This window comes from Myxocyprinus asiaticus, chromosome 4 (assembly GCF_019703515.2).
Source record: "Myxocyprinus asiaticus isolate MX2 ecotype Aquarium Trade chromosome 4, UBuf_Myxa_2, whole genome shotgun sequence".
NCBI classification, from domain to species: domain Eukaryota; kingdom Metazoa; phylum Chordata; class Actinopteri; order Cypriniformes; family Catostomidae; genus Myxocyprinus; species Myxocyprinus asiaticus.
This window is the reverse complement of record NC_059347.1, coordinates 32,490,375-32,509,404: the sequence shown is the minus strand read 5'-3', so window position 1 is coordinate 32,509,404 and position 19,030 is coordinate 32,490,375. Positions and strand designations below refer to the sequence as shown.

Below are 19,030 nucleotides of genomic sequence, written 5' to 3'. Positions count from 1 at the left end.
TTTTGAATTACACGCATGTAATATGTAATTGGAGTGGCAGGGTCAATGTCACTGACAGTAATAATGACAGTTGTGGGAAGCACATGCCAAACTGTGAATGCCACATGGATCCTCCATCTGATGTAATATTTTACTGAGGTTTACCTAACCAAACCAGCACATCTGTCTCTCTGAACAAAATCAGGGAAATTTCCCAACTTCAATTGTTAGAACCTTTTTAATTCATTTATATTTTCACTTCTTATTTTGTGTTGTTTACATTAAATTCCTCATTTTCTTTTTACGTTTCAGATTCATATGTAGTTTCATATGCACTCCGGGACAGAGAGCAGTCAGATTAAATTTTTTAAGGAATTTTTAGTCTAATGGATGGTTTCCTCTAAATACTCCTTCCTGTGGCTGTGTAATTATTCCTGCTTATATTTTTCTAAAATAATCATTTGGGGAAAATTATGGTTGGCCTTTGTTTCTCTCAAGTCACCCATTTTTGTCATGGAATTCACTTTGGGAAATTTGGGACTATTAGGCAAAATAAATAAGGCTTCCAATTCCAAATCTTTGCATAAAAATTATTAATATAAATGTATTTTTTACATACATTTATCTCTCTATATTGCTTACATTTTCCTCAAAGAAAAAATATACTTTTTATATGAAAATGAAATGTTGATTCAAAATTACAAAAATGTTTGAATTTAGCTTATAAGACATAATATTTTTCCAGCTTTACTGCTGTCTTTATTTGATATCAGCCTCGTAATATTTTTCATAGGTCTGTTTTCATTGTCTCATACTGGTTGGATAACTACACAAAACCTTGCCCACCGGAACTAGCGGTGCACTTGTCACATATACATATCAACAATGGCTATAGCACACGTCGCGACAGAATATGTATTTTCTGATTTTTTATTGAAAGAACAGAGTGAATCGAAGTATAAAGGCGTGCGGCTGGAATTGGCCGTAGACAAACTGGTCAGTTTTATCGCGGTTGGGCTTCCTTTGTTACTCATCTCACTCGCCTTTGCACAAGAAGTCTCCGTGGGTCAGTAAAATATTTTATCCCTACCTTAATTTTCGTAAAAGTAAATAAAAACGTGCTCAGAATTTGATAAATTATAAAAACAAATGGTTGTCCTGTGAGTTCCCGATCTCTTTATTCCATACGTGGCTACCTTCAAGCCATCTTAAAATCATACAATGAAGGGTTGCATTGAAACGTCATTTAAATATATTAGAGGTTACACATGGGAGATATAGGCTCAAACGCATTTTGAAACTATATTTACGTAGTCCATTCGGGTATTTGGCTAGGCTGTTTCTCTGGTTTACGTCTGCATTGAATAAATGAGCAATTGTTTGAAAAAACAACAACAAAAGACAAACCCTTAACAGACACGTAATTTCCAAGTGTTTTGGTAGAAGATTTGATATTAGCCTATTGCTTTACAGATCGAAGGCCACATTTTAACACATCGATCGAAACTCTCGATTACTGCAACAAAGAGACTCAAGCAAGCTGATAATAATCGGTTTTGTGTGTAAACCCAGAATGGGCGCGTCAAACAATTGATGCAAAAAGCGCATTGAGCGTTCACAACACAAAACGTATAATGTATTAACGATAAAGATCAATACAGTGATTTTTACGCAAAAGGTAACGTCATATTTTGCAGACTGAATGAACTCTTATGTTTTGTTGGGCATGTTATCTGTCAGTACTTACCCCCGTCCTATGGCGATGAACTTGAGTCAGACGTCTGTGATTTTGATAATGGCATTCCATAAAATACACGTGCATTCAAGAACACCATGTTAATGTATAAACTTAAATTCCACTAGCGATATCGCTTGCTCATAACAAAGATGCAGCTTGGGGCTGTACATGTTCTGTGCGTTAAAGGTGCATTATGTAATATATTTACTGTTCTAAAGCATAAAATAATCATTTTTTGTTTTTATCAGATATTTAGGAAACATGCTAAGTTAGGGTGACCATATTCTGGTTTTCCAAAAAGAGGACACCTTTTTTGGAGGGGTTGGGTTGGGGTGGAATAATAGGGTTCAAAACAGTGTTACTATGAATGAACTTTAATACAGTGAAAAAGACACTCTATTAGCATAAAATAAATATATATATAAATAAACAAATAAACATTTCCAACATTCTTTTGAATGTCCATGTACTAAAATAAAATATTTGATGCCATGAGTGTAACTTCATTTACTATTACTAATATTTTGAATGGCCATGGAAAATGAAGCAATGTGATAATAATTTTACCTGGTCGCAAAAAGTTGTCCGATTATTTACCTGATGAACTTTCACCTTTTGCTGACCCTTATGCTTAATGTGTGCTTCTAAATCACTTGCACCTTTATTAGCAACTGACACATAAGTGCCAGCTTTACATGTCATACATTCTGCTTCCCACGGACCTCGACGTGGACGAAAGCATGGGAATTTTGTGTGCAAATCTTCTGTAAATTTGCACTTTTGTTTGGGCATTGTTTCCACTCAGCTGTCATTTGCTGCTACTGTCAAGCAACTGTTTGATGCCGAACACAACAGCGCTTCGCGTGTCTGCAGAGAGATTGACAGGCAGGAATTTGGCCAATAGTTGCTGCAAGCCTCTTATAATCGACCAATTGGTGTGCAAGAAGGCGGGACTTACAAAGATTGGTTAAAACAATGCAAATATGCGCGCACACACAATGAAGTATTAGACCAGATGCACATCATAATGCAACTTAAGCCGAATCCCAGCCATTTTCGCAAATTTAGAAATCCCGGCCGGACGTTCCGAAAAAGAGGACATGCCTGGGAAAAAAGAGGACGTATTGTCACCCTTGCTAAGTTGAAATACTGGCTTCTCCGAAAACAATGCTACTGCCAGTATATTCTACTTTGAAATGACCGGACTGGAATTTCTGTTTGTGTTTTGGCCTGTGTGCTCCCGCCCACTGCCCATTTCCCAATAGTATTGCCAGATTTGAAACAAGTTAGCGGGCAAACACAGCGCACTGCAGCCATGGAAGCCAGCAATACATCTAGCTAACATTGACAGAGTTATAAAAAATCCACATGAGCTGGTTTATAATTTGCAAACAGTAAAAATATTGCAAACGTATACATTTGCTGATCAACTTACAGTGTAAGGCTCGTCGCTTGCCATTGTCAGTTTGCTTGTTTCTGTTGCGTGTCCTCAAACTGGCAACCCGTGTGAGCTTCGAGTCTTGGGAGGAGGGGGCGGGGGAATGCAGTACCCATTTTAAACGCTTGATGTCATTGTTACATACTGCTCCTTTAAGTAGTAGGATATTTGTGCATGTAAGAGGTGCATCATTTTAAACACAGCCCAAGTTCTTTCGGTTTCTTCTGCTCTAAAAATTAAAAACTCTTTGCTTCATGTTATTCCCTCCTCCTTAGGAACTCAGATCACATGTTTCCCACCCACTAACTTCTCATGGCGACAGGCTGCCTATGTGGACTCCTTCTGCTGGGCTGCAGTGGAGAGCCAGCCCAGGGAGGATGGGGATTACAGCGCCCCCCTTCGACTGCATAAGGTAATGTAATGCATTCTTTACTTGGGAGTAGGTCCAAGAGGTTTTTTTTTTTTTTTGAGTAGGTCCAAGAGGTCCTCACTGCGGACTGTAGCGCGATGACGTAGTGGATTTCATATACTACATCACGGACATCCATTACATAGTGGATTAAATCCATGTTTTAATGGATTTAAAACATTCGGAGCCAAGATATACTGGATGTTTTTAATGCAAACATTTTATTCAGTGTGTACAATATGTAGCGTTATATGTAAATAAAAAGTGAGAGAGTGCAATAATGACTGTATATCCTTAAACTTTTTTATGTTTATAATATAGTATAGTGTATTAATAACTTTTGATCTTCTGGGATTTCAGTCATCCAAAGAATATGAGAGGTTGCTGACTATTTGGAGTGAATTTGTTTGGAATGGATGATAACTATTAGGCTATATGTTTAAAAAAAAAAAAAAAAAAAGTTTGTTTACATTTTTTTTAAAATTCTGTTTCGAGAACATATACAGTCCTATTTCTTCTTTAAATTGATTTGGGATTAAAATCTTATTTTAGTATAAAATGTCTTATGTACTTATGATGACAAGAATAAAAAGAAGAAAACATTTGTCTTTCTGCATCCTGCAATGGTTGATTACAAAATGGCACAACTAGTTTCGTGGAGATAAATACAAAACAATGCAAATATCCAGTATTTCAAATAAACACCAAACTTTGAAGCTGCCAGAGAGAAAATAACATTTGTTATATGGATGAATTTAAACATTAAAACTTATACAGACACAGATGTCTACCTGCAGTAGTTAAACTACTAAATTTTAGGAGCCACTAAGCTAATATAACCTGTCAAACAAAATTGCGTATAGGTTATATGCCACACTGACATAACTAAATAATATAATATTGTAAAGAGAATCTAATATAATATGTAGCTGTGCACATGCACATTAAAAACATCCAGTACGTCATTGAGGTCGATGACATTGTGGATTAAATCCACTACGTCATCGCGCTACAGTCCGCAGTGAGGACAGTCTCAGTCTCAGGGATGTGATGGTATACATTCTCCATATCACGACACTGACCCTTCGCTAAGCTCTGCCACCCTTAGTTACGGTTGCTCACTCTGACAAGCTCTGCAAAACGCCCCATTGGAATGAATGGGAGATTGCCGTGAAGGATGTGGTTTTTGACAAAATATTCTCATCATCAGAATGGATAATATTTTTACATGGGCTGATATGAAGAGTGACATTTTAATGCATATTTATGTGAAGTTTTTTGTAAAAGATATTGTTAATTTACACAGTAATTTGATTACAAACTGTGTAGAATGTGAATCAGAATCAAGGCAAATGATTATTATAGTCACTTGAAAAGAGAAAAAAACTTCACTTAATAGTTATTACACATGTAATAACATTAGCATAAGTGAACTGAGCTGTTTATAACATATCATAATACAAATTTTGATGCTGTGAACTGTTTTATTTACTATCGCTTTTACTATGACTTGAATCAATACATAAATGAATTAACGTTTAGTTATTAGCTTTAATTTACCTTGGAGCAAATGTAGGTGTCTTTACAGGTGTTATATGTTCATTTGGGAATGAGGGCTGACACATAATCCATAACATGCTCTTCTCCAGATTTGTTTTTTAAAGAATATTTAAAAAAGAGAAGAAAAAACCTATGGGTATTCTCTCTGGGTCACTGGTTTCACTATTACAAATGACCTGGCAACAACATGTTTTAAATTTTTTATTTTATTTTGATAAAATCCCACTTAAAAGTACTTAAACACACATTACTTCCATATGCTCTCATTGGAAAATAGCAAACGCATGTCAGAGTAATGGAGGCAGGGCAAAAATTGCTAAGACAGGATTGGTCAGAAGTGCTTTTAAGGCGGGGCTTAGCGAAGGTTCAATTGCTGAAGCATTTATCATGGTATACGGTATTATCACAGTATTGTGTTGAATTACAAAATGGTTGAAAGATAAATAAACTTTGTTGTTCTTAATTACAAGATTTAGTTACTAGAAATCACAAAGAAAGTAACTTTGCAAAGATCAAACCATATAAGATTCAAAGAGACATGGAGTCCAATGCTTCTATTATGCATTTATCTGATTTATTTCGGTTTATTTTCATTGCAAATGAAAATGTAACATCAAACGTAACATTTTGAGGGAAACGTTTAATTGCAAAAGAAACCTTTCCTAGTAATTTGGTATGTCTTCCTGTTACCGTAAGAGTTAGAGTGTTGGGAATATTGATTTATTGATGAAAATGCTACAGTGCATTCAGAAAAATCTAAATAATTTGGTTAAGAGGTTTTCCAGAAATTGCTCACGATAACAATATTGTGCATGTTAATTATCACGGTATACCTTATTATTGAATATCGGCCAACGTCTACTTGGGAGTGCCCTTCAGTCTCACTGATGATTCACAAACACCCTTATGAGCAGGGATATGTCAAATTTCAAAGTTCAAAGTTGCTTGTTTGTCCTCTCATCTGTTCTCTGTTTCTTTCCTGCAGTTCTTTCCTTATATCCTTCTGCTGGTTGCAATCCTCATGTATATTCCTGCTCTCTTCTGGCGTTTTACGGCTGCCCCTTCCCTCTCCTCTGACCTCAGTTTTATCATGGAGGAACTTGACCGTTGCTATAACCGTGCCATCCGCCTTGCCAAGAGCCTCACGTCCAACCTTGAAGGCAAAGACATAGCAGAGGACCCACACAGGTACAGTGTGAAATTGTTGAATAGCACATCTCGCGCTAAACTTATTCAATAATGAAAACATGAATTTTACATAAATTCTTACAATTTTAACCCTCCCATCATTGGTGCCTGAGTGCTGCCTATTAATCTGCATAATCAATAATATATTCTATGCATTCAAAGCAAAAGCTTGAATTTACTTCACCTTCGAAACTGTTATGAAGGCTTGGTTGTTACACATTGCAACGCTTGTACATGTTAGGGTTCCCTCCCACAGCTAGCCTGTGAGATTTGAGATCCACTCAATACTAGTAATTAAAACAGAATTACTTAAAAGTATTTAAGTTGTTTTCTTAAAAAAAAAAAAAAAAAATAGTGGTGCATCAATCAGGAAATTTTAGGCCAGTACCGATCTCCACACTTTTGCAAGTTATATTGTGCATTTATATGTTTATGCTGCACACAGTAAAATTACGGTAACACTTTACAAAAAGGTTCCATTTGTAAACATTAATAACATTACTGTAGTTAGCATGAACTTAATGTTAGTTACAACATTTTTAACATTAATTAATGCACTATGAATGAACTAACATGAACTAACAATGAACAATTGTAATTTTATTAACTATCATTATAAATAATAAATGCTGTAAAAATATACTGTTCATTGTTTGTTCATGATACCTAATGCATTAACTAATGTTAACGAATGGAACCTTTTTATAAAGTTACAAAAATTGCATTAATTGTGAATTGCTAACATTTATTTGTTTTGAAACAGTTATGAATAGTTCTGTTGTCAATATCAAAAGGTCATTGTGATATATCCATTACAAGAAAAATATATCCATTACAAGCTCTAAAACTGCTCCAGTGAGAAATCATTAATATCTATGATTTGTTTACTGTCTTTGGCGTTTTGCTGTAACACAAATCACTAAAAGACACGGTGCCGTTATGGTTCAAATAGGTGTGTTCGACTTCATGCAGAGCTGCGCAGACCGATCGGCACTGGACTTGAAGCAGTGCATGTCGGTAAGAAATTTTGTCCAATTTGAACTGGCGCCACCACCGCATCATCGTGACATACCATCACAGTACCGCGAGAGCGATTCGAGAGCAGCCGGCTGATGCAGTCGCTGCAGTTGCTCCAGAGGAGCTGCACAATCTCTGATGACGACACAGCTCATTAGAGATTGGCCAGACTCACAACATGACAACGGTTACACGTGTTTCATGGGCTGCGTCTACAATTGCATACTTCACATACAATGCTTATTACTTCTGCTATGTCTGTCTATGGCAGAAATAAGAGTAGTATATTAGTATGCCATTACCATGGTGTTTATTCTGACACCTCCAGTTCGGCGAAAACTCTCACAACTCTGTGTTTTTATAACGTTCATCATGTTTATATCATGCTATATTATGTTTGTCATAGTAATATCATGTTTATTAATAATAATAAAAAAAAAAATCAAAATGATAAAAAATACTGACTCCTTTATTGGTATTAAAATAATTCAGGCTTTTATTGGACTTTCTTCTTATACAAACAACAGGCACTGTATTAAGCAGCATATAAACTTTTCAAATGAACAATGTTTCTGGTTAGTTTTGTGTAAAATTCAAACATCTGTCTGTCTGAATTCCACTTCGTCTGTAATAAAGAAAGCAAACATCGCGTGATCCGTGACTGGTGTGGGTTCAGCATGCGACTGGAAGCGCAAAGTGTCCGGCTTGACGGCTCTTTTCAACTCCTCCGACGACGACTGCAACTATGGGATCAAAATCCCATCAAATGTATTGCGGTCACGAATCCAAAAATAATAAGCATGAATCAAAATAATAAGCGCAGATAAAAAATAATACGCGTAAAAATAAATAAAATGCGCAGATCAAAATAATAAGCAAAGGTTAATAAGTCATAAGAATTGCAAACAAAATAATGTTTTCCTTGGTTATATTACTGTTTTTTGTGCTCTCTGACAATTTTGCTTATATTTTAATTAATTAATTAATTAATTTGTTTTTTGTACGCTCACGCTGTATTTTTCTTTGATTTTGTTTCCAAGTTCTGCACTTGGTTTTCCAAAACTTGTGAGTTGAGTTTTATGTAAATCAGGGTGTGTTTTGTGTCCCCATTGGTCCACTAGTTCTTGATCGACAGCTCCTCCTCTATCCAATCATTCGAAGAGGGGATGTGACGTCACTCCAATGCAACTCTGACGACTGCTGCTCAATATTATATTATTTGTGGTTGATAGATGCTGTTTGTATCTGTTTTTAGTATTTTCTGCCAGCTCTAGGAAACAATGTGTTATCATTATCATCATATTATCATAGTCCATTGACACATGTATCGAGTCTGAATTTAGTTAGTAGAGTCTTTAGTTTAGGCATTATATAAGACTTCCTTCTTTGTAGGTTATTGGCTGCATATTAAAAAAAAAAACAAGGCTGGGTTGGTATGGATGTTTGATGCATGTTTTTACTAGCTGCACCAATGTTGTCATGAGTTCAGAACCCAACATGGTTTAATTTTTCTGTTGGTTTTTTTTTTGTAGCATATTTTAAATGTGTTTGTATATTTTTGATTCATGCTTGTTATTTTTGGACCCGTGACCGCAATACTTTTGACGGGATTTTGATCCCATATGCAACCGGCAACTCTTGCCGATCGGCAAATCGAGATGCAATTCAAGTCGAACACACCTAATGTAATTGCTGTGATTATTGGTAATGTGACCAACATTAATCTGATTTAAATTTGGATCCTCACAGAATAGCTCTGAGATGAGTGACTGATGAGATGTTGAGAGAACCTGGAGAGCGATTGATTTAATTCCCTTAAATACCCATTCTGTTATTTACAATCAGATTTATTCAAGCACACAGCACGGATGTGGTAAAGAAACCACTCAACCGAAAAGTTAGCTGAAATGTTCTTAAAGAGAAACTCAATGTAAATGCTTGTAAATAGTACAAATTATGCATACAAAAAACAAGAATGTGACAAAATGTGTATTAAATGTGTACATGTGCATATATTTAAAGGGGCAATAATACATTATGAAATATTTTAACTTCATAAAACACTTTACATATTGTAGAATTGAACAAATAGGCACCTACAGCATCTATGCATGGGTTTGGTGAAACTTGGCAAAGAGTTTAGGCAGTTCTGGCTCGCACTGCCATATCTTTTCTATCTCGTCTAAATTATGGTGTGTTCCATTTAGAAGTGATCATCCCTACGCCGTATTTCCTTCAAAGACTTTACCCTTCATTGTGAGAGCTTCGATGGGCTGAAAGGAGTGGTGCTCAAAAATAGTGTTCATTTTATTGGAGATTCTGTTTGGAACGACCCTACAGCTTGGCTACCATTATTATTCTCCCATCAAAAAAGCCCTGTGAAGCAGGGGCGGACTGGGAAGAAAATTCAGCCAGGGATTTTACATAGAAACTGGCCCAAAACTTTTGTGGCGCATGTGGGCCCATTTCACGGCCGTCCCACCGGGAAAAGTCCCGGTTCTCCCAGTGGCCAGTCCGCGCATGCTGTGAAGTCATCATTTAAGCCAAAATCCCCTAGGCTACATTACATTGACAGAATGTTCAAATAAGCTAAAAGTCTGTTTTTGAATGTTCGTGAGTTCAAACTTCAGCTGTCAAAACTTACACACAAGCCCTTTAATCTGTTGTAAGATGCTCTTTCTGTCTTTCTCTTACTGTAACACCTGTAAACATTTCTAACTTGAAGCATTTAAAAGTATTTTAAACTTTCAGACAAGGTTTTGTCCAAACAACATTATAGTCTGTATCAACAAACTTTACATATCTAGTTTAATCATACTTTTTTACACAACACAAAATTAAAAAAAAATCAATGTCTACTTTTCCCTAACCACCTAAGCCCAGTTATTTTTTGTAATAAATATTTTTGTTCGACAGCACTTTTCAAACAAAGTATAAAGCTCAACCCTATAAAGCCTAACATGAAAAAATTATATTTTTTAAAACCTATTTAAAATGATTTTTCTAAAAAAAAATGAAACTGTAAGCAAGCACATGTTGCTTTAATTCAATAAACACTAATTTTGAAATATCAGTAACAATATAAATGCTATTGTTAATTTTACTTTATCAAAATCTGCAAAGAGTTCACATCAAAAAGACAAGTGCATCACGATATGAAGGTAGCCATTTTGGATATTATATTACAAGGTCTTCTACTTCCAGAAGAGCATGGAAACTTTCACCAGGAGGCAGTAGACATCTAGTGCATTGCATACAACCGGGTTTTCAGCAAAGTTTTGATCATGTTGATGATGTAGAGGATTTAGAAAGTCATGTATCAAATATGATATGTACGGCAATATAGGGTTAAAGAGTGGCTAAATTTTTTTATTAGAAACAAGAAGGCAAAAGGGTCCTATAAGAGGGCTAGGGACCCTCATAGTCACAGGGCCCTATTGAGGGGGCCTTTTATAAGCTGTGGGGCCCACATATTCAAGCGTATATAAATATTTGTTTTCAAAGTTGATGGGCCGTGAGACCTTGCAGCATATAGCCACTCCGGGCCCCTGGTAGTCAAAGGCTCCTGGGTACTGGCTCCATTGGCCCGGTCCGTTATACACCTATGTCCAGAGGCCACATGCATCATACATCAAGAGCTGAGAAAGCACTCATTCATTTTAGTTGCAGTGTATTTGTGATTCCCTGCGTGCTGCAAAAAGATTGCCCCTGGTTCTTGGCACGATCGGCCAATCAGAGACTTAAGACAAAGATCAGCAGATTTAGATCGGTGGCCGATCGATCCCTAAAAAAAAAAAAAAAAAAAAAAAAAAAAAAAAAAAAAAAAAAAAAAAAAAGGCACAAATCTAGGTTACAGTGAGGCACTTACAATGGAAGTGAATGGGGGCCAATCCGTAAATGTTAAAATACTCACTTTTTCAAAAGTATAGCCACAAGTTGTAAACAATATGCATGTTAACATGATTTTAGTATGTAAAATCACTTACTAACATTTTCTGTGTAAAGTTACATCCAATTTTACAATTTTGTTGTCATGATGATGCAACGCTCTAAACCCTAAAACTGTAAAATGACCATAAAAACAGATTTAAACAACTTTACAGCTCAAATAAGTGATATGTTTTTTAAGATTTCAAATGATAAGCTTCACATATCTTTAAACCCTCCAAAAATGGGCTCCATTCACTTCCATTGTAAGTGCCTCACTAGAGCCTCAATTTTTTATTTTATTTTTTTTTAAAGAAAAGAAAAAAAGAGGGACAAGTTGAAATTAATTTTTGCCACAAGTGCTGTTGATTGAGCTTGTATTGAATCTGGAATATTCCTTTAAATTCACTAAACTTCCCACCTTAAACAAAATAAAGTGTGTTTTGTCAACAGAATATTATTACTCTCTCCAGTTTTTCTTGCCTGAATGCTGACTATTTTGCTATTCCGTGCTAACTTTGTATCTTCTTTTTATCTTGAAGCTCAGCACTAACCCAAAATCTTAACCTATCCTTATCAACCTTAGCCTAAATCTAATCTCTAATTTTTCTCTCTCCTCTCTCTCTCTGTCTTTCAGTGGTTTTGAATTGACTGAAGGTTGTTTTAAATACCCTCTGGTAGAGCAGTACCTAAAGACAAAACTTACTTCATGGGCTTTGGCTGCAAAATATCTCCTTTGTCGGGTTTTAACACTCCTCACTTTACTGCTGGCTTGCTTTTATCTGACCTACTACATCTTTTGGGTATCACCCAGTGACCAGTTCTACTGTAACCTGCGCACAGGTGTGTGTTACATGGATAGCACAGTTGTGTCTGTCTTTGTGTGTATTCGCATGTATCTGATGCACCTTAGTAATGAAGTATGACAAGATCAATATATTAGAGTGAAACTGTGTCTCTTAATCTGTGCTGGTGTACTAATGATTTGCTGGTGTTTGTATACTGAATTGTGTGTGTGTGTGTGTTGTCTCCAGGTATATTAGTAAATGAGAGTGGGGTACCAGATGCAGTGCAATGTAAGCTAGTAGCAGTAGGTGTGTTTCACGTCCTAAGTTGCATTAATCTGGCGGTATATGTACTGTTAGTACCTGCTGTGCTTTCCGCTGCCCTCCAGCCTGCCCGCCAGCACCAGCGTGCTCAGTTCCTCCGTCCCTACTGCCTACTGCCTGCTTTCGGTCATACCCTGGATTTACAGCCGACTACACGGCGCTATGATGACCTCGGTATCTACCTGCTGTTCTTGGAGGAGAACTTGAGTGAGCTCAAGAGCTACAAATGTTTGCAGGTAAGTGTCCAGGTGTATTTAAATGTGATTTCATTTCTTTTTCATTTTTTCATACAACATGATGTTTGAAGCTGTATTAATTCCCAGATCTGGATGTTGTTATCAGTGACTGAAAACAACATATTTGGGGTGTGTGTATGCAGGTATTAGAGCTACTGTCAGAGGGAGGGGATGCAGCATTTGACACCATGTGTCTCCTCAGGACTCTGGGACAAGTGAGGACTGACATGGTGGACAGGAAACAATACCAAACTACCGATGGAAAGACTCAGTCAACTAAGATAGAAGTCTCCTCTGAACTAAAGGGTAAGTGTGACATCAGTATGTGAAGATCAGAACACAATGTGAAGTCCAGTTTTCTGCAAGACTAATTTACCATTGTTGGATAATTTACCAACAGTATGATGTTGGTTTATTAAAATAAATATTTTTTTCATTATTGTTGCTTGTTTTTCATTTTTTGATGTGAAGGGAATAAACACTGAATCCATGTCATGTTTTATATCAGGATACAATTAAAAAAGGCAATAAAGTACAATAATAAAACATGTCAGTCTTGTTGAATGAACTCTTGCTAAAGCAGCTCACGTGAAAATATGTTTTATCTCTAGATGTCTCTTCTGTTCTGATGGACGATGGTGTACAGACAGCAAAAAGCTGCAGCTGTGTGAAAGATGTAAGACACAGGGTTGTTTGAAATATATATATATATATACACATACACTCACCAGCCACTTTATTAAGTACATCTGTACATCTACTTATTCATGCGATTATCTAATCAGCCAACCAAAAGATATGGGTCAGGAGCTTCAGTTAATGTTCTGAGTATTTCTGTAACTGCTGATCTCCTGGGATTTTCACGCACAACAGTCTCTAGAGTGTAAAGAAAATGTTGCAAAAAACAACCAATTAGCGGTGGTTTTGTGGATGAAAATGCCTTGTTGATGACAGAGGAGAATGGCCAGACTGGTCCAAGCTGACAGGAAGGTGACAGTAACCCAAATAAACATGTTACAACAGTGCTATGCAGAAAAGCATTACTGAATGTACAACACCTTGAACATTGAGGCGGATGGGCTACAGCAGCAGAAGACCCCTCCGGGTACCACTACTGTCAGCTAAGAATAGGACACTGAGGCTGCAGTGGGCACATGCTCACCAAAACTGGACCGTAGAAATTGTAAAAACATCACCTGGTCTGACAAATCTGGATTTCTGCTGTGGTACACAGATGGTAGGCCCTCACCTTTCTGTTCTTGGCTGACAGAAGTGGAACCCGATGTGGTCTTTTGCTTTTGTAGCCCATCCGTTCGCCTCAAGGTTCGACATGTTGTGCATTCTGAGATGCTATTCTGCTCACTACAATTCTACAGAGGGGTTATCTGAGTTACCTTAGCCTTTCTGTCAGCTTGAACCAGTCTGGCCATTCTCCATTGACCTCTCTCATCAACAAGGCGTTTTCGCCCACAGAACTGCAGCTCGCTGGATGTTTTTGTTTTCACACCATGCTCTATACACTAGAGACTGCTGCGCGTGAAAATCCCAGGAGATCAGCAGTTACAGAAATATTCAAACCAGCCCGTCTGGCACCAACAATCATGCCATGGTTGAAATCGCTGAGATCACATTTTTCCCCATTCTGATCTTTGATGTGAATATTAACTGAAACTCCTGACCCATATCTGCATGATTTTATACATTACATTTCTGCCACACGATTGGCTGATTAGATAATCACATTAATAAGTAGATGTACAGGTGTACCTAATAAAGTGGGCGGTGAGTGTATATATACAGTATATACACTGATCAGCCACAACATTACTGTAGTCTTTGTCAGTTCGAACCAGTCTGGTCATTCTCTGTTGACCTCTCTCATCAACAAGGTGTTTACATCCACAGAACTGCCGCTCAGTGGATGTTTTTTGTTTTTGGCACCATTCTGAGTAAATTCTATAGACTGTTGTGTGTGAAAATCCCAGGATATCAGAGTTACAGAAATACTCAAACCAGCCTGTCTGGCACCAACAATCATCCATGCAATTATCTAATCAGCCAATCGTGTGGCAGCAGTGCAGTGCATAAAATCATTCAGATACGTGTCAGGAGCTTCAGTTAATGTTCACATCAACCATCAGAATGGGGAAAATTTTTATCTCAGTGTTTTGGACTGTGGCATGATTGTCGGTGCCAGATGGGCTGGTTTGAGTGTTTCTGTAACTGCTGATCTTCTGGGATTTTCACGCACAACGGTCTCTAGAATTTATTCTGAGTGGTGCCAAAAACAAAAAATATCCAGTGAGTGGCAGTTCTGTGGATGGAAATGCCTTGTTGATGACAGAGGTCAACAGAGAATGGCAATGTTCGAACTGACAAAGTCTACAGTAACTCAGATAACCGCTCTGTACAATTGTGGTGAGAATTGGCGCTGTTTTGGCAGCACGAGGGGGACCTACACAATATAAAGCAGGTGGTTTTAATGTTGTGGCTGATTGGTGTATATATACTGAAGACATACATATCAAAATGTTCATGTATGGGAGCTTCTTTATTCACGATGTAAATCTGGTTTCAAAAGCTCTGCTGTTTACACAAACTGTGAAAGTCAGTCAGTCAAATAAAAATCACTAATAATGTTGGAGTTCAATATAGCTGCACTGATTTGAAAAACTGGTGACCTGTGAGCTGTTTAATATTGAAGATTTTCTTTAAATTGAATGTGATTATAAATAAAATCTAACATTATGCAATGCCTGAAACTAACAGTGAGATATTTAATGTTTACATTTACACTAAAAACCTTAAAAAGTTATTACTAAAATGTTTTCTGATATGTTTATATGTGACTAAAGACTTGTACAGTACTTGCAGAACTGAGCAGCATGTTTGTGTATGCCTTACATCAGTAAGAACGGGGTGAATGATTATTATTGATGCATAAGACCTGATGAAATGTTAACATAGGAAGAAGGAATATATTGTAATGCACTGCCTAAAATCAATAATCAAATATGCAGATAGTAATGTACAATAGATATCATGTTTTGTAAATTATATTTCACTGACTCTTGTTTTAAGGGGAGCTACATTTTTTGTACATTTTGCTAATTGAATTGTATACATTTATTCCATATAGACTTATTGTTTTATATTGTATAAGAAATGCTTTTCAATTATGTAGATCTTACTGTAAATTTCAATGTGTAGTGTTTTTTATTTTTTATTGTAGCTTCATGCCTCCTTACATTCCTCGAATCCATCAGCGATATTTAAATTAGTTGCATGTCTTATGGAGATGAAAACTTCAAACATTGTTAGACAAATTAATACATTTCTACATGTGAACAGTGTGGTATTTGTGTATAGCTATAACTCTTTAAAATTATTTTAAATGTATTGCAGACATGAAACAAGAATGCTTGTAATAAAAAAAAAAAGAAAGTGATAAATTGTTTACCACTCTTCCCATAAACTGTATTTTTTTTCTATGTTACCGGGCAGCCATAAAGTTTTAGCGTATTAACTACATACATCACTATAAAATAAAAAGAGTCTTCATATAAATATAAAAAGAAATTTAAATTTGCTTTAGGTCATAAGGTTCGGTTGATTATAAATTAATATATCAAATATACAGTAATGCTAAATGGGCTTTGCTCTGCCTCAGATAATTATCTTTCTCATATTGAGGGAAAAAATACTGGATGCCATTTTTTTTTACAGTCCTATGAGAAAATTAGTTACACAGCTAGCTAACAAGCTGGCATTAATTACATTGATTGTGGAATCTCATAAAGCATTAAAGGGCTGCTTTACACTGTTTACAAAGAGGTACATTTGTAAAATGTGAATATGGATGAGTTTAGTAGTCTATATATATATATATACACATACAGTTGAAGTCAGAAGTTTACAAACACATTTTTTAACCACTCCATAGATTTAATATTAGCAAACTATAGTTTTGGCAAGTCGTTTAGGACATCTACTTTGTGCATGACACAAATAATTTATCCAACAATTATTTACAGACAGATTGTTTCACTTTTAATTGACTATATCACAGTTCCAGTGGGTCAGAAGTTTAGATACACTGTTAACTGTGCCTTTAAGCAGCTTGGAAAATTCCAGAAAATGATGTCAAGCCTTTAGGCAATTAGCCAATTAGCTTCTGATAGGCTAACTGGAGGTGTACCTGTGGATGTATTTTAAGGCCTACCTTCAAACTCAGTGCCTCTTTGCTTGACATCATGGGAAAATCAAAAGAAATCAGCCAAGACCTCAGAAAAAAAATTGTGGACCTCCACAAGTCTGGTTCATCCTTCGGAGCAATTTCCAAATGCCTGAAAGTGCCAGGTTCATCTGTAAAAACAATAGTATGCAAGTATAAACACCATGGGACCACGCAGCCATCATACCGCTCAGGAAGGAGACGCATTCCGTCTCCTAGAGATGAACGTAGTTTGGTGCGAAAAGTGCAAATCAATCCCAGAACAACAGCAAAGGACCTTGTGAAGATGCTGAAGGAATCGTCCTGGTTACTTTCGTAACCTCCATTCCCTGATGGAGGGAACGAGACGTTGTGTCGAAGTAGTGACACTAGGGGTCACTCTTGGGAGCCCCAAACACCTCTGCTTTTTTGAAAAAAGGCCAATGAGAATTGGTGAGTGGAATTTGCATGCCACTCCCCCGGACATACGGGTATAAAAGGAGCTGGAAAGCAACCACTCATTCAGGTTTTGTGCTGGATCTGAGACCAGGTCCCGGCCATTTCAACGGGTAGTTCAGCGTTGTGGCAAGAGAGACACAACGTCTCCTTCCCTCCATCATATTTGTCACTCACTCGACATTGTGTCGATGTAGTGACACTAGGGCTCCCTATACAAAACGCCACAACTATCTGAACTGTTACGTGAACTGGTGGTGTGTGACGGGCCTCGTAGTCAGCACACCAGGCCGTCATGTAACCTCCCCCAACACTCTTATGAGCGTCGAACGGTCCATCAGGAACAAGTTGACTGCCCAACTATAGGGACAGGCTAGCCCAGCTGAGGCCTCTTTCCCTCACTTTTCTCCCCAAAAAGAGTGGAATTTGTTAACTGACTGGGAGTCATAAGTGTCTGGGTCAGGGGATGTCCCTCCCAAGGGGAAGACACCACGGAGACCACACCCCGCCCAAAAAGAGGGGGGGGGGGTATTTTGAGTGGAATACGTCACATGGTCTTACCGAGTCTTGTCGGAAGTATGTCATGTGGAGAGGTCCCATGGTAGGTCCTACCCGAAGGGGGAGGAGTTTCTACAGAGCATGGTGACCGGGGGCAGAGGGGCCTCTGCCCAAGGAAGACACAGTTTGCTGACAGGGAAACGATTTTGCGGAAAATATCACATGGGGTCGCCTTCAGGGAACCAGCACATGTGGAGCACCTACCTCAGTACAGGGGCTCATTAGCGCACGTACTGGACTGGTCAGCGAGTTTCTCCGCAAACTCAACTGCCAGAGGGCTAAGGAGGAAAGTCATCCAGGGATCACAGTCTGTGAACACAACTGGGAGTCAAGGGCGCACGTCTTCACCTCAAGGGAGGGGAAAGGCGCTATGCGCAAGCGGTACACCCGGCCAGCTGTCCCGGAACTTACCTGCTCGTGCCTGCCAATACACGGAATGAGACCAGCTCAACCTGGAGATTGTAGAACCTTGCAAAGGTGTTGGGAGTTGCCCAGCCCGCTGCTCTGCAGATGTCTGTCAAAGAGGCACCACTGGCCAGGGCCCAGGAGGCTGCCACACTCCTGGTAGAGTGGGCTCGTAACCCCGCAGGGGGTGGCACATCCTGAGCCTGATATGCCATCGCGATGGCATCAATGACCAAGTGGGAAATCCTCTGTTTGGAGACAGCGCTTCCTTTCCGCTGTCCACCAAAGCAGACAAAGAGCTGCTTGGAGCTTCTAAGGCCCTACGTGTGATCCAAATAGATGCGTAAAGCTCGCACCGGACACAGCAACGCCAAGGCTGGGTCTGCCTCCTCCTGGGGCAGCGCTTGCAAGGTTCACCACCTGATCCCTAAAAGGGGTTGTGGCAACTTTGGGCACATAGCCCGGTCGGGGTCTCAGGATCACGTGAGAGTAACCCAGACCAAACTCCAGGCACGATACGCTGACAGAGAACAGCTGCAGGTCCCCTACCCTTTTGATGGAAGTGGGCGCAGTCAGGAGGGCAGTCTTTAAAGAGAGTGCCTTAAGCTCAGCTGACTCCAAGGGCTCAAAGGGAGCTCCCTGTAGACCCCGAAGGACTACAGAGAGGTCCCACAAGGGGAAGAGGCATGGTCTGGAGGGATTCAACCTTCTAGTGAATCTCAGGAACCTGATGATCAAGTCGTGCTTCCCCAAGTACTTACCATCTAATGCATCGTGATGAGCTGAAATAGCGGCTA

At 38.3% G+C, this 19,030-nt stretch overlaps 1 protein-coding gene across 1 annotated transcript; it reads left to right on the top strand.

Annotated features, from left to right (window-relative positions):
• Positions 1-816: 816 nt before the first annotated feature.
• Positions 817-14,359, top strand: LOC127435125 (pannexin-1-like). The gene is made up of 7 exons (XM_051688340.1): positions 817-1,045; positions 3,431-3,567; positions 6,110-6,312; positions 11,894-12,099; positions 12,291-12,601; positions 12,745-12,907; positions 13,213-14,359. Exons 1-7 carry the CDS (start codon positions 865-867, stop codon positions 13,296-13,298), a joined length of 1,287 nt encoding a protein of 428 aa, XP_051544300.1. The 5' UTR covers positions 817-864; the 3' UTR covers positions 13,299-14,359.
• Positions 14,360-19,030: the final 4,671 nt, after the last annotated feature.

Coding starts and splice junctions, on each gene's coding strand:
- LOC127435125 (XM_051688340.1), top strand. CDS start 865: ATGGCTATAGCACACGTCGCGACAGAATATGTATTTTCTGATTTTTTA. Junction 1,046..3,430: donor TGCACAAGAAGTCTCCGTGG/GTCAGTAAAATA, acceptor CCTCCTCCTTAG/GAACTCAGATCACATGTTTC. Junction 12,100..12,290: donor CTACTGTAACCTGCGCACAG/GTGTGTGTTACA, acceptor TGTTGTCTCCAG/GTATATTAGTAAATGAGAGT.